The sequence below is a fragment of the Chelonoidis abingdonii genome, chromosome 23 (genome assembly GCF_003597395.2).
Source record: "Chelonoidis abingdonii isolate Lonesome George chromosome 23, CheloAbing_2.0, whole genome shotgun sequence".
NCBI lineage: Eukaryota > Metazoa > Chordata > Testudines > Testudinidae > Chelonoidis > Chelonoidis abingdonii.
The window spans coordinates 15,682,403-15,697,847 of record NC_133791.1 but is presented as its reverse complement, the minus strand read 5'-3'; the positions used below and the strand labels follow the sequence as shown (position 1 = coordinate 15,697,847).

The following is a 15,445-nucleotide window of genomic DNA, read 5'->3' as shown; positions in this document are numbered from 1 at the left end:
CATCCAGGGAAAAGGTCTTTGCTGGACTCCAGAGTCCTTCCGGGGGAGGGGGAGGGTGAAAAAGCAAATGTCAATCCACCCCCGCATCATTCAGGATAAGCGCCTGGCTTAGCGAGGGCGGGGAGGAGGGCGATGGGGTTGAGTAGAGAGGGAAATAGCTGTTCTATGGAATCCCCTCTTGTGTCATTCCAAAGAATGAGCCCTCTGCACAATAGCTCCCCAGGCCATCGGCAGGGGATAAAGGGCTTGTTCTGCCTCTCACTGGGCTGCAAATATTTTCAATTTGCCACTTTAATTGATGTCAATAAGGTTATGCTAAATGTGGAGATTTTCAACATTTCTGCTTTCGAGCTCCACGCCGGCTCCCGAGGTGACCGCTGCCCCCCCGCCCCCCCGGCGAGCTGCCAGCACAGACACCGCAAGCCTGCACTTACCCGGTGACTGGTGACGAGATCAGCATAGATGAGTTAAAGACACCTCTCCTCCCCTCATCTTCTGGTCCTCAGCTCCCGGCCTGCAAATACTTACACACTCTACAACCACGAGGAATCTCACTGATTTCAATAGGACTGTATGTGGTAGTAAAATTAAGCAGGTACACAAGGGTTTGTAGGATCAAGGCCCCGGTTCCCAGCCCTATAGGCAAACTGACTCACTCCATCCTGGTCCCTTTGCTTTACAAATACTTCTCTTCTAACAGGCATTTTCTCTGCAAAATGAACCAACTGTGGTTACAGTCCCAAAGTGGGAAGATAGTTTAGGTGCAGCCTTAATTTTGAGATGGGCTGAGCTACTACCAGCAATTTAACCCCCTTTCCTTTACCTGTGCTTTTGAATAGGGGGTGGGTGAATTCACATCCCCAGATCAAAACCTGCTCTTCCAGGTTGGATCCAAAAGCGGGACCTTACTATTCAGATCTGGTTCAGATGGGAGCCCAAGATGGCAGAAATCTGATGACCTTTATTCTATCTTTATTTGACTTTATCCGCCAGTGTCTTCAATCTGGCACCATTTGGCAAACATAAACTGATTAAAAAGCCACCATAGATATTGGCAGTCACAAGGCCACTTGGAGGCAGATCCTGCTGGGTCTAAGCATGCTGTCTTCATGTGCCCATCGACAATGCTTTCCCCCTTTGCTTCCCCAGGTGATGAGCATCCTAAGCAACCCGAGTGGCGTTCCGCCACAGCCCCAGGCTGATTTCTCCATCTCTCCCCTCCACGGTGGTTTGGATACCACCAACTCCATCTCCGCCAGCTGCAGCCAGCGGAGCGACTCCATCAAGTCTGTTGACAGCCTCCCCACCTCGCAGTCCTACTGCCCTCCCACCTACAGCACCACCGGTTATAGCGTGGACCCCGTGGCCAGCTACCAGTATGGACAGTATGGACAAAGTGAGTATCGAGCCCACCAGAGAGTTGACTGGACTTAAGCAGAGTTAGGTGCGGGGGGAGTTGGGGTAGAGGAACCAGCAGTCAGATGGGGTGTTGGCTCTGCATTCAGGAATGGATTCCCATGGATGTTGTCTGTACAGAGAATCATTCTTTAGGGACTAACCAAACAGACACTGTCCCGCTCTTTCCGTGCTCTGTACAGGGTCCCCCACTCACTTGCCATCTATTGGAAAAGTCTGAATGAAAGATATTAAATAGAAATATGCATATTGTAAGAGAAGGAGGGGTACCTCCAGGATCCCTCTGCTTCCCCATCTCCTACTCCTGCACCCTCAGAGGCCCTACATCATGGTGACCCTGCTTCTGTCCAAGGAGATGTAGACATGACATCCCTAGCCAAGAGACCGAGCTCAGCTGCACAGGCATTAGCCCACCAACCCAACCTGTCAATAAAAATATAGGGCGGATATGAACACAGCTCGAATCGGTCATTAGAAAAACGCATTTGATGCACTTTTGATGCTCCTCAGCTGCCAAAACCATCCCAGTCAAACAATTTACAATCCCCTTTACTCAGTTCTGACCCAGTTGCCAACACACCCACCATCTCTTTAAACTACCAAGGGTTCCGTCAGATAGATGCTGAAGGTGACAAACCCTCTCGCCTTTGGGGCTTTGAGACTCATGCCAAACACATGGAGGTGGGATACATGGCCACTTTGCTACTGCACATGCAGCCCTATTGGGAACAGAATCCAAGCAGCAAAGAAACGAAAATGAAAGAGAGAGAGTTTCTCTAGCCTTTTCGTTATGAATTAGACACCCCGTCAGCAGGTACAGGTTGTGCAGGTAGGTTCTGGAATTTCGGGTGCTTTTAATACAACCACCCGCTTCCAAATTTGCATAGGAATTATTGTTGCTGTGGCCTCAATTTGACCTCAAGGACAAGGATGAGTAGTTGGATGAATGGAGGTAACACACCTTTCCCAACATTCAGAAATTGCTGACTGTGAAAATGTTACAACCACACTACCTGTCCCCAGATTGCCCTGAAATGTCCCTTCTGGGAGTCTCCTTCCAGAAATATTGACTCAGGACAGCATGGGAAATGGCCACCCAGTGGCTGATACAGAGGTCTTTTGAAATCGGTGCTGACGGGGGGAAATTGCCAGGCATGTGTGTGTTTCATAGGCGACATCATATCCAGGAGTCCCAGCCCTCATGGAACTGAAGTGGCCATTCCAAGCCTGGTCCAGTTCCAATGCCTCACAGGCGCTGGGTCTTTTATGTCTCCAGCCCACCATTTTCCTTGAGACCAAGGCAGGCCTGGCCCATCAAACCTTACTTGTTGCTTCAGTCAAGAAAAAAGCTGGAAGTGTGTGTGTGTGTGTGTGTGTGTGTGTGTGTGTGTGTGTGTGTGTGTGTGTGTGTGTGTGTGTGTGTGTGTGTGAAAGAGGGGGGGCGGGCAAAGAGTTTTGTATGGGAATCTGTGACTTCTGCTACTACCGCTGGGCAACAGTGGGGATTGCTTGGTTTGGCAAAACCTTGTCAGCCAGGTTTGGTTCTAGGAAACTTAGAGATAGGCCAGAGTCAGAATCCTGGGTGTGAACACACTCAAAACTGTTGTAAAATTTAGATCTGGACCCAAACCCAGCTGTGACTTATTTGAGCCCCCAAGATTTGAGGGCTGGGGGATTGGCTCATCTCGGCAGCAAAGCCTGTGTAAGGCCATCCCGAGCATCCCGGCTTGCCTCTGAGGCAAGGCTGGTGTCAAAGGTCTGCCGCCTGAGCCAAGGTTCACTGAAATCAAGTGGCGTTTTTCCATGGGCTACAGATCAGGCCCAAAAGACAGCCGTTGAGAGGATTGATTTCACGTCTAGAAAGGCTGGGTCACAAAAACACTAGAGACCCTGGCAGAGGGCTCACCTGCCGGTGTTAAACTAATAATAAGTGTGTGTTGTGAGAGAGCGACCCACAATGGGTTAAAGGTGCATCCTCTTCCTCTCTAGCTCTCCAGCTTGCCCATGGCTTGTCCTCGGTGACCTTTCCTTCCATTCGGCCGTGGCTTTTTATTCCCCTCTCCGTCACAGCCCTTTAATGTCTTTAACTTCTACGGCTAAATGAGAACCGGCTGTGGCGGCAGACAGGATCAATAGCAGTTTCCCCCTCGCCCCTCCTCTTTTTGTTTTTAGGGAGCTTGATCTGCGACCCCTTGACCTTCCTCTCGCTTCTGGATGCAAGGCTGGACACACATGCTATTGATAAAAATCTTAAACAAATTCCAATACCATGTATTTCCAATAAAGATCCCTTCAGGCAGGACGTGAGTCACACCCCATGGGTGTAAAAAAAAAGGGGCGGGGCGGGGGGGATATATTTTAAAAATAAAAAGAAGGAGTTGAGAAAAGACAAGGGAAAGATCAAAAAGGAGAAGAGAAGAGAAAGAAACGCTTGTCTTGTTCTGCTGCAGGAATTCTTATTGAGGGCTCTCTGGGTTTATGAAACCGTCCGCTCAAATCCCCTGATATTCTTTTATTTGTCTCCTCTTTTTTGTTTCTGTCTTGTGTCTCCCTCTTTTCTGCAGAATGTTTAGATTTTCATCCCATTTCAAAGTCTGGTTTTGAGCTTACAGTTCAATCCGCCGGGCTCGGTTTGCAGTGGGACCGTTTTCCGGTTTATTTCAATCAGAACCCGGGCTCCCAAACATTCTGTGCCCAGCAGCAAATCTCATACGATTGACAGAGTTAGACCAGATGTGCCGCGCTCCCCAGAGACATTCAGGTAGCCAGCCACAAAGGGTCCCTTCCTGTTGCCGAGGTGAAGGTAGGGTGAGAAGCTTTTAACACACACACACACACACACACAACCTCCACCACTTCTTCCCATTGCTGGGAACTGGATTCACTTCCAGTCACATGAGTCAGTGAAGCTCAACTGTTCCCTTTCAATGGATGGCAACTGTGGCCACAAACCAACGTTATGTGTGTTAAGATGAGATGCATTTGAAGCTTCAATTTCCCTATATATACATGATGCCCTGTGCAGGGCCTGCTCAAAAGCCCATTGACTTCAATAGGGTTTGGATCAGGTCCATAGAAAACACGATCTATCTGTCTATCTAAGAGATGCTGAGCACACGCGATACCTGGTAGAGTCAATGAGAACTGTGGGTGTTCAGCACCAGGCATGCACACACAGTCCCACTCATACACACACATGTGCATTTCTTTTTGTTTTGATTTCCACTCTGTATTAAACCAACTCTGATTTCCAGTGAACCCTCCCAGACGTGTAGAAAGGTGGCTTTTGTTGGTTGGTTAGTTGGTTGGGTTTTAATAATAATCCCACCACATTTCTAACACCAAGTGATGACCAAAACAGGAAGAGCAACTTCTGGCCAACCTTCAGAAAGTACTAATTTCCCAGGAGAATTAATATTCCCAGCTCACTCTGCTTTTCCTCCCTCAGCAAGTACATGTCGGAGCCCATGCCTTGCACAAATGTCAGCGTGGGGAGGGGCGTATACATAAGGATGGATGCACAAAACCAGCACACACACACACACACACACACACACACACACACATAGAGCATTCTTAATTGTATGGGCAATATGGCCATGTGTCAGGAATGAATGTGGTCTACTAGCCCGTCTCACGTGTGCACACCCACCTAACACACATGCACCACAGCACAAATTTACAGGGCTAAGCCTTAGGACCAGGCAAACTAGGGACATGGGAATCTCATTCTTCTGGGATCTTCCATGCACCCCAATCCACCCTCCATTTCCCAGTCTTGTGGTCCCATCAGACTCCAGCTCAGGGACTGAACTCCCTCATAGGCTTCATGCTGCCCTTCACACCTCAATGTAACTTTATCCTGTGCCTGGGTCCATTTTCCGCTCACATGTCCCAAGCCATGAACACTCATACACAGAGGCAAAACACAGCATGTTCTGTCCCAGCCGGTGTGGAGCAGGGGTGCCAAATTAATGTGGTCCTTTCAGTTCCCAGAGGCCGGAGCCATGCTAATGATGCCGGTGATGGAACGCAGAAGCGTGAAAGGAATTCTAATAGATATGACAAGTCTAATAAGAATTTGTGTCTGGAAGAGACCCCCTTTGGGGCAGGCATCTGACAAGATGTTGATGGCTGAAATTTGTTTACTCATTGGCACCGATGGTACATCTCCTGCCAGCTCCTTATTAATCTAATTTGAGACGTTATAGCTAGTGAGAGGGAGAGACTTTGACTGAAGCTCTGCTAACGAGCGGTGTCACCATCCTACCCTGTCCCTCTTCTCCTTCAGTCCATGGGGCGGTCTGTTGAGCTGGAACTTGGTCATAACTTGGGATATGGAGAGTCCCCAGATTACCTCGGGAGATGCCAATGTGTCTTCCATGATGATGATCGACAGAGGCTTCTCCCAGAAGGAGAGGAAGGAGGCAAGGAGTGAAACTATCAGAGATGTATCAACATACAGTGTCTGGGTCAGATTCTAATCTCACTCACACTGGGCTAGCCCCACTGAAACGAGTGAAATAAGCAGCTTCACTCAGATCAGTGGTGGGCTCTGTGGCTGTGAGAGAACACAGAGAGTTGAGAATGGAGATCTCTGCACTCACCCAGCACTCCCTATCAGGTGTCATTCTCTTCAGCCTTCATCCTTAGGCAGCTACCCAGGACATGCCATTGTCTATGGGAGATGGGGAATTCTTGTGGTTTTCCAGACATTTTCACTAGGTTTGGAGAAGACGAGTGAATCTATAGCAATGTGTGTGCAAAGTTCTGTGAATGCAACCGCTGTATTTAGCTCCACCTGGGCTTTCTCTTCTGTCAGGCTGCTCTAGCAGGTCCTTGGTCTATCTGTCTGACTCCCCTCCCATGGTGGGAGCCTGTATGTCTGCAACTACCACCACAGCGGGGCCAGCCTGTCTGCAATTCCCTCTGCAACAGGGCCTGTCTATCAGTGAGTGCTCCCAGTGGCAGGGGCCACCTGTCTGCAATCTGCATCTGGGACTAACCTAATGGTGGGGCCTGTCTCTCTCCCCCAACCACCAAAGAGGAACCCTTTGTGTCTGTGACACAGCCTTCTCCACAGCAGGGCATGCACATCTCCATCTCCCTCTGTGGTGATGCCCATGTGTCTGTGACGCCTCCCTGTGGCAGAGCCTGTCTGTGACTGCTCCCTGCCGTGGGGCATGTGTGTCTAAAACAGCTCCTGCTCCCCCCTATGGCCAGGCTCACGCGTCTGCAACTCCTCCCATAGCTGTCGGCGATTCCCCTTGTGGCAGGGATTTTTTATTATCCTCTTTTAACTGGACGTAAAATGCCTCATGCCCCCCAAATCCCAATCCTCATGCTGTGTTTCTTTCCCCTTCCTTTCTCCACACCCCCCCCCGCCCCCCAGCTGCTGTCGACTATTTGGCCAAGAATGTGAGCCTGTCTACACAGCGCAGGATGAAGCTGGGAGAACATTCAGCCGTGCTGGGCCTCCTACCAGTAGAAACAGGCCAGGCTTACTGAAGAGCCCATCTGTGCCAACAACCCACTCCAGCAACCTGGTACCACCGCAGAAAACACCACCAGCAGCCTTCCAGGCTTCCACCTCTGCCTGGACACCGCTTCTTTCCAAATCCCCACCACCCTGCACCAGCTCAAGCCGTGAAGGAGACGGGAAAGATGAGGGGAGGGCTCTCCATGTATCCAGTTCCTTACCGAGCACTCTTCTAAGATGCCAACCCAGCCTCTTTAACCATGACTCCTTCTGTGGTGAGAGACAATGGGTTGGATACATTTATTAACCCTAATGTTCATGCCCTCGCTCCAGCCCACCTGGTCAGCTTGGCATATTGCCCACACTTACTGACTTTCCATTGATCTCGGTAGTTGGCACAGTCAACGCTGAATTTCTTTTTCCGTTGTAAAATATATTTTTTTATTTTCCCCCTCTTTTTTATTGTAGTAACTTGGTGGATGTTGTATAGAAGGAGTAACCAAGCTGATCACTAAGAGTGATACCGTTCAGGACCAAAAGACCTTTGGACCAAATATAAGAAGGTGTTTAAAAAACAAATGAAAGTTACAGCAAACCTATCCACTTCCCATGCTGCTGATAGGATCCCATAGCAAGGAGGAAGCCGGCAGGGATGTTGCTCAGCAAAGGTGGGATTCGATGGATGCTATAAATGCTCCAACCTGGGACCTTTGGAAAGTGTAAATGTAAATTGCTGAGCGGGGTTAGGAGAAGTTGGGGGCAGGTGTGAGCAACACTCAGTTTTCCTCTTAGGGACCAACCAGATCCTGACAGGATGGCGTGGGGCTGACTGAAAACCACTTGCATCCCATAGCAGCAGGAGATTGAGTAAGAAATGTTGGCACATGTGCGTGTGGAGGGCTGGCATGGACACTGTTTAGGCCAGGTGGTGTCTGATTGTGCAGAGTGAGAACTGAACAATGACCTTCCTTCGCTCAGTGAGTTTGATCCTGGCCATGAGGGAGAGTGGCTGTGTATGTCAGCAAGGGAGGCGCGCTGCCCAACGGTGCTGTAGCTGAGCCTGTGTCTGGCCTAGTTGGAGACACTTCAGCTTTCAGAACTGGGTCCTTCTGCTGCTTAGAACATGACTGAAATGAAATGAGACTTGTTCTGACAGCGCCTGTCAGGGATGTCTCCCCTCAAGCGAAGGGCTGAGTGACAAGTTAGTCGCTGAGACGGAGGAGGTGCATTGGCTAAGGCACAGTGCCACACAAAACTGGAGTGGGTGTCACGCACTGGGGAGACAGAGGGCTGTGGGAATGGTCTCACCACGACAGTCTGTCTCCAACTGGCCAGAGAGAGAGGGAGGCATAAAGCCCCATAATGCACCTATTTGTGCTGTACTGTATGGCGCAGGAAAGACTCTTGTGCCCTTATGCACACAACTCTTTATTTCGCAACCTACCAGGATAAGTACTTGTGTCTTACCTTAAGTAACTCATCCTTTTCGCCATCATCTGGTGCTTTTCTGGACAAGCTGATCTCTTGGTCCATTCTCTTCATATTTCTGTGTTCTTTATTTTGGAGCTGCATTCTCTCTAGGCCTCGGATTTTTATTTTATTTTTTTGGTTCAGATTTGCCTCCCTCTTTTCTGTAGAATACAGCACTCTTTCCTCTGTACCAACCCATGATCCTGCTCAACTCAATGTTCAGATAAACCCAGCCGGGAATAACAAGTTATATATGAGTCACGAACCACATGGGGTTTCTACCATTTATTTTTTTTATTTATAACAAACTTCACTCATCCCAATAAAATGCTATAGCAGGTCCCTAAACATTTAGCCTTTCTTTACCCTCTGACTACATTTAAATGGCTGACCTCCAAGAACACACTTACTGTTTACTCATCACCCTGAAGAGGATGGGGAAAGCTGCCATTGAAACAACCCATCCTGCTTCCCTCCTTTCCATGATCTTGTGCCAGTCAGTGACTAATTTGTAAGGTCCAACGTTCAATGGATTGGCACCAGGTGCTGCATGCTGGGTCGGTCAGGTACAACTTTCTGGTGTCTATTTTGGACATACCCTCAGTGGAGTTGAGAGATGTAGGGGGACCTAGTTTCTGCCTCCCAGTGACAGATGATTAAAGGGTGGGTGAGGGGGCGGATTTCTTTCCTGTATCCTTCAGCTTCTTCGTTTTTGCATTTCCCTCAAACCATCAGTCCTTGTCTTTACAACTGGAGCAACATCTTCTGGGCAGTTTCAGGCTTTCTGGTGCCTGGCACTTGGCTGCATTTAATTGTTAACCACAAAGTTGCCAACTCCTGTGGACATGGCAGCCCACATGGGCAAATTGCCAGGTCTCAGTCAAAGCAGATTTTTGCTTCATGATTTGCTCTGCATTTCAACAGACACCTTCCATGGCTTTTCATCCAGCCCACTGCTTCACTGGGCTTTGTTGTTCTGAACTCCTGAAAGCATTTTAACACACAAGGTTCACCTCTCTTATTTATACACACACACTGGATTCTGGTCTACACTACGGGGGAAAATCGATCTTAGATACGCAACTTCAGCTACATGAATAACGTAGCTGAAGTCGAAGTATCTAAGATCGAATTACTCACCATCCTCACGGCACGGGATCGATGTCCGCGGCTCCCTCTGTCGATTCCGCAACTCTGTTGGGCTTGGTGGAGTTCCGGAATCGATATAAGCGCGTTCGGGGATCAGTATATCACGTCTAGAGGAGACGCGATATATCGATCCCCGAGCAATCGATTGCTACCTGCCGATACGGCGGGTAGTGAAGACGTAGCCTGCTGTTCAGTAGCTGGGATGCTGACAATTGCATACATAGACTCCTCTGCAATGACTTGTACAGAGAATCCAAATCCCTCCTTTGCTTGTCCAACTCTGCAACAAATAGAACTGTGATTCCAGAACCTCCCCTCGACTACGGGAGAATTTCTCAGGATCACAGAACATCCTAGTTCTTGCATTTCACAATGCCATTTCCAAGACTAAATACTGCATATTAAATGGGAGTTGATGAGGACAAGAATACTGGTTTCTTAGAGGTTACCGATGAACTGAGATATGATAGACAAGAGGTGTTGCCCAAAGCTAGTGTGATAGAAAAGGAAAATGGAGAGTTATGTGCTTTTGGTTTGGATCTGAAATGAGGAAGGGCAACTTTTGAATCCCACTTCTGGCTTGACTGTCCCTCCCAGTAACTAATAACATTATTACCCCAACCACATCTAAACTGGAGAATCAAAGGAACATCTGGAAACTCGAAGCAGATGCTAGGGTGTTTCCATGAGATAGCTCGTGACTGAAACAGCCATTTTAACCTGCTCTAGTACCTCATGGTTACCTGTGGTTTTTGAACAGACACCAGTAAGTATTGCTGCAGCAGAAGAACATGTGCATTTTGGGATGTTACTGTATGCCATGATCTGCATTAATCAGCAAAAAATATTGACGGCTGAGTGCCCATAAGCACCCAAGAAGGGCTGTCATGCCCTAGAAATCTGCAGACTGGCATGTCTTGGTGCTCTTAGGAAATGTAACTTTCAGAAAAAAAATGTTAGCCCCCTGCATTAACTGAGCATTGTTATCACTGACAGCCAATTAAAAAGCTTTAGTAATATGCCAAGTCCCAAAAGCCATTTTATACTTCAACTAATTCAAGCCAATTTTGACTAAACTGATTTCTCGTCACCTGCCACATGACACAACCAGCAGGAAAGACCCACCTTGTAACAAGAAACGGTTGGCCACTGATCCCGCCCACAAAAAGGTGCAATTCCTCTTTTCCCCACCTTGTTTTCTTGTATACTTGTGTGGGCATATATACAAAAGCAACAGACACGCAACAGATCCCAGTCTGTAAGATGGCCCTCAACAGCATACAGCAGGTTCTAGTAGTGGGAATGTTGTTAACAGACAACTTCGGTTAAGCTAAGAGCCAGAGTGCGGGAGTCTAAGATAAAGAGTCTTAAAAAGAGGCAGCGTTATAGAAATGTTTACCAATTACCTTCACCAGAAAGTCCACGAACATCCTGGCTGCTGTTGTAAATAGAGTTCTTAGAGGAATATGAAAAAACGCCCCATGCGAATAGCTATCCTCTGACCCTCTCCCTGAGGTCGCACTTATGTATATTAGTTGGATATTTGGTCATGTGCTGTATGTTTATAGAAAGTTGAGTTTTTTTATATACTAAAAACACAGTGAGTGCTGTGCTAGTTTAAAAAAAAATGGGGCAAACGGTAGAAATTTGCATATCGTGTGTTTCCAAAATACATTCCAGAATCTTTGGGGTGGGATGGGCTTGTTTTTGTGGGTGGGGGGTGGGGGTTTGTTTGTTTTTTTTTGTGTTTTAATCTTTTTAAGGTACATTAATGTATGAAAATCAAAAGATTTTGTTTTGTTTTGTTTTGTTTTGTTTTATGGATTGCCAACCTCAGTTCTGCTGAAAAAAAGACAAACTTGGGGGATGAGGTGGGGAAGCAAAATGGAGGGAGAGATGCACTAAAGGCGAAACGCTAAGAAGGGTGGAGCTGCGGCTCTTAGCAACAGGCAAGCATCGGACTCACAGGAGCCTGGAGAACGCCTGGTCAGAGTCACTTGAAGTGAAATGAACTGGCCATGAGCAGACTTTCCAACCATGGGGATGCAGGGACACCTGGGAACCCAAACAAATCCCGCGCTTAATAAAAACAAACCAACTGAAGGACACATTCAATGGACGTTCTCCCAGGTTGATTTTTTTACAGGCCTGTGAACACGATCCTTGTGGGAAAAGAAGTAACGGATTTGCTTTATCTCCCCACCCACCAGCACCATTCTGAGACCATGCTGGTCACTATCTCACCATGTTCTGCAGTTCAGCAGATTAGCCCCTGTTGTTCAGATACTTTGTGTATTTAATGCTTTTAACCCCATCACCCCTAACACCTCCATTTACCCATCTGGGGAATATCTACATAGCACTATAGAACATTCCTTATTCCTAGTAACTGCGGATATGTTGCTTCTGTGTTTGACTCATAGCCATTTTGCTCCACGTGTATGCGTGTGTGTGTGTGTGCGCGTGCGTGGGTGTGTGTGCGTGTGTGTATATATATAATCGCACCATAATTTATTCAGCTATATGGAGTAGTAGAATAGAAAGAGAAACTGGTATTTGCTTTAACTACCTGCTGCCTGTAGGTGTCTCTCTGTAACTCAGGCATAACTGTTATGCATTAAAAAAAAAAAGAAGAATTAAAAGTGTCTTTGGAGAAATTATTTAATTCACTTTGCAGTGTGTCACACACAATCAAATGGGAGCTGCAGAACAAAGACTTTGGAGTTTTATGGGTACTTGGTATAATATAGGGTCATTTGAAAGTGAGGGGCAAATCAGGCCCTAAATGCCTAGTTTAATCAAATTAACACACATTAGGAAATGCAAAGAAATGCATTTTCACAAAGTAGTTGTTTTCATAGGACCAACAACACATTGATTTGACCTCTCCTCAGCAGCAGTGGGTTCATTAACCCACACACTTCTCAGAGCCAGCGGGGACTCAGATACCATGGTGATGGGCACAACATAAGACTCTAAATCAGGGATTAACAACCTTTCAGAAGTGCTGTTCTGAGTCTTCATTTGTTCACTCTAATTTAAGGTTCCGTGTGCCAGTAATACATTTTAACGTTTTTAGAAGGTCTCTTTCTAGAAGTCTATAATATATAACTAAACTATTGTTGTATGTAAAGTAAATAAGGTTTTTTAAACATTTAAGAATCTTCATTTAAAATTAAATTAAAATGCAGAGCCTCCCGGACTGGTGGCCAGGACCCGGGCAGTGTGAGTGCCACTGAAAATCAGCTTGCGTGCCGCCTTCGGCATGCGTGCCATAGATTGCCTACCACTGCTCTAAATAGTTAACTAGAGTAAAAAAAATTCCATTAGAAGGTTTTTTTGTTATTATTCTTTTTTAGCTTTTTGGTTTCATTTTGTGTTGCTTTTTAATGGAAAATGGCTTTTTGTTGAATCAGAAATTTTCACCAAAAATTGTTTTTTGTTGAAAATTATACATTTTTTGCTGGCAACCACAATTTTTATTTCCAAGGCTGTTGGCTTGCTTGTGTATTTGTTTGTTTGTTATTCGACGAAAAAATTCTTTAAAATTCCACAAAAAGTTTTATCAACAATTTTCATTTGCATCAAAATTTTCAAAGGGGGAAAAAAATATTTTCCAACCAGGCCTAGACGTAACCAATGCTTTTTGTGCAAAAATAAATGTGTTTTGGCTTGGCAAGGCAGTATGTGAGTTGAATACGTCGTTGAACAAAAGCCACCATTTTAATTTCAGTGCCAGTCAAGAAACTGGAGTTTGCCAAATGGAAAAATACAAAATTAATGGGAGGAAAGTATTTTCGAGTTTCCAATAGGGAATCACAAATGATGGAATAAGTGGCTCATGGGATCGGCATTTGGGAATGGAGCAATTCACCTCTAAATCACATACAGAAGATAGAGGAAAAAGTCATTATCATCTGATGACTCTTGCACTATGTCTGTGAAATGAAATTGTTTTAGCCCAGTTTCCACTGGCCGACATCATAAAAACTACTACAACAATTGGCTTCTTTGTCAGCTGTCTCTCAGCAGAAGGAACAATTTGTGAATGGGTGCAAAGGGTGAACTAACTTCTCATTTTGGACAACTGTCCTGTCGCAGAGTGACTGGCCCCTTTAAGAGGGACCCAGTCCAGTTCCCCCAGGACTCATTAGCTGCCTCTCAATAGGAGGGCACCTGGCTATTTTAAAGAACCAAAGAGCAGTTAGGGGAGAGGAAAAAGAAAGGGATAGCAGGAAGTAGCAGCAGGGTCTCTGTAGACAGCTGCATGAATACCCTGAAAGCAGTAGTTGGAAGCTGCTTGGGGGAAAAGAGCTGGTGCAGACAAGAGGTCACAGCATTGGCCAAATCTGGGAACCTGCCAGGAAAAAGGCTCGTGCAGGGTAGGGGGAAGAACCAGCTCAGCCAGGGACAGGCCAAATCCAAGAGGGTGATCCTGGAGGTACTCAGCAGGGGTAGATCTTGCAGGCAGAGAAGCCTGGGGGGCCCACTCGCAGGAGCCCTGAGATCAGGGCTGTGGCCCTTCACGGGTGTGAAAGCCCTGGAATAGGGGTGGGGCTGAATTGTGGTGAGGTGGGCGGTGAACTGGTGGAGGGTGAGGACAGAACTGATAGGGGCTGGCAGTAGGGGGCCCATTTAGGGAGGGCAGTGGGGGGCATCCACCCCCAACTGCATAGGCAGAGATGGGTATGGGGGCATTGCATCCCTAAACTGAATACGTCACAGAGGCAACACATGAGGGGGGCAGATTTCTGCCTTCCCATTGGCCCTGCTGCCTCCCTGTGGTCCCCGCCCCTCGAAGGGGCTCAGGCCAGCCACATCTCCTATGAGGGCTTGGAGGAATGTTCGCAGGGGTGGAGGGTGAGCGGTGACACCAGATGCTCTATGTGTCCAGGTCAATTTCCACACTTGGGCTGGGTAAAGGCCGCCACGCCCTCCAGGCTCAGGTATGTAGTCCTTGGTGCCCGTGAACCACTGGCTGCTGGTGCCCATGGTGTCTGTGTAGGACGGCCTGGCCTGGCCCGGCACGCACACGGCCACAAGGAGCAGAGCTGCCCCCATTGTGCCAACTAGGGAGAGAGCACAGCCAGGCCCTAGAGCAGCACCCCGTTGGACACAGCCCCTGCCTGCACCCTGAGCTACCCCCTCTCTTCACACTGCCCCTAGCTACTCCCTGCCTGCACCCTGAGCTACCCCTGCCTGCACACAGCCCAGAGTTACCCCCACCCTGCACCCTGAGCTACCCTTCCTCTCTCTACACAGCCCCTAGCTACCCCCTGCCTGCACCCTGAGCTATCCCCTCTCCACACACAGCCCCTAGCTACCCCCTCCCTGCATCCTGAACTACCCCGTCTCTGCGCACAGCCCTTATTTACCCCCTCCCTGTACATACTCCCTACAGACTGTGAATGGCCAGGGTGGTAAAGAGCTAAAACTGAAGTGATAAGAGGGTGGGTTCATTCGGAGACAATATGATGCTGTGCCTCAAAATAATAAAGTGTTCCACGGCAGAGAAGAGGTTGGGAACCACTGAACTAGAGTATAAATCCTGCCCTTTGCTGTGACTGAGGAAGGTGGAGAGGAAGAGCAGGAGAGCCGACAGCCAGAGATGAAAGGTCAGATTTTCCTGCCCTTCTTCTATTTTGGCAACACCTTGTCTGCATCTATCTAAGCAGGATGTTGTAAAACCACATTGGATAGAGCTGGGCCTGAGCCAGTAACTTTCGATTTTGCCTCCCCCCAGAGCATTGGGGTCAGAATGCACCAAAACCTCCCAAGCCGGGGGAGGGGGGGCAGAATCAAGAGGAGTTTGAGCTGTTTCTAAATAATGCCACCCCCCTGTTCTGTGCAGCGCTTTTTTTTCACTAACAGCTTGATCGGGTGCCTTGCAATGGCAGGCAGCTCTGACAAGGCTTTAATGTGTTACAGCTA

At 47.7% G+C, this 15,445-nt stretch overlaps 1 protein-coding gene across 2 annotated transcripts in view; it reads left to right on the top strand.

The window, feature by feature from the left end:
• The window catches only part of PAX7 (paired box 7), a 147,022-nt gene extending 138,422 nt beyond the window's left edge, over positions 1–8,600 (top strand). For both annotated transcript variants that reach the window (XM_032787558.1, XM_075060378.1), the window contains 2 exons: positions 1,150–1,396; positions 6,809–8,600. In XM_032787558.1, coding sequence (XP_032643449.1) covers positions 1,150–1,396; positions 6,809–6,924 — 363 coding nt within the window. In that variant the 3' untranslated portion in view covers positions 6,925–8,600. The remainder of the gene's footprint in view (positions 1–1,149; positions 1,397–6,808) is intronic.
• The last annotated feature ends 6,845 nt before the right edge of the window (positions 8,601–15,445 follow it).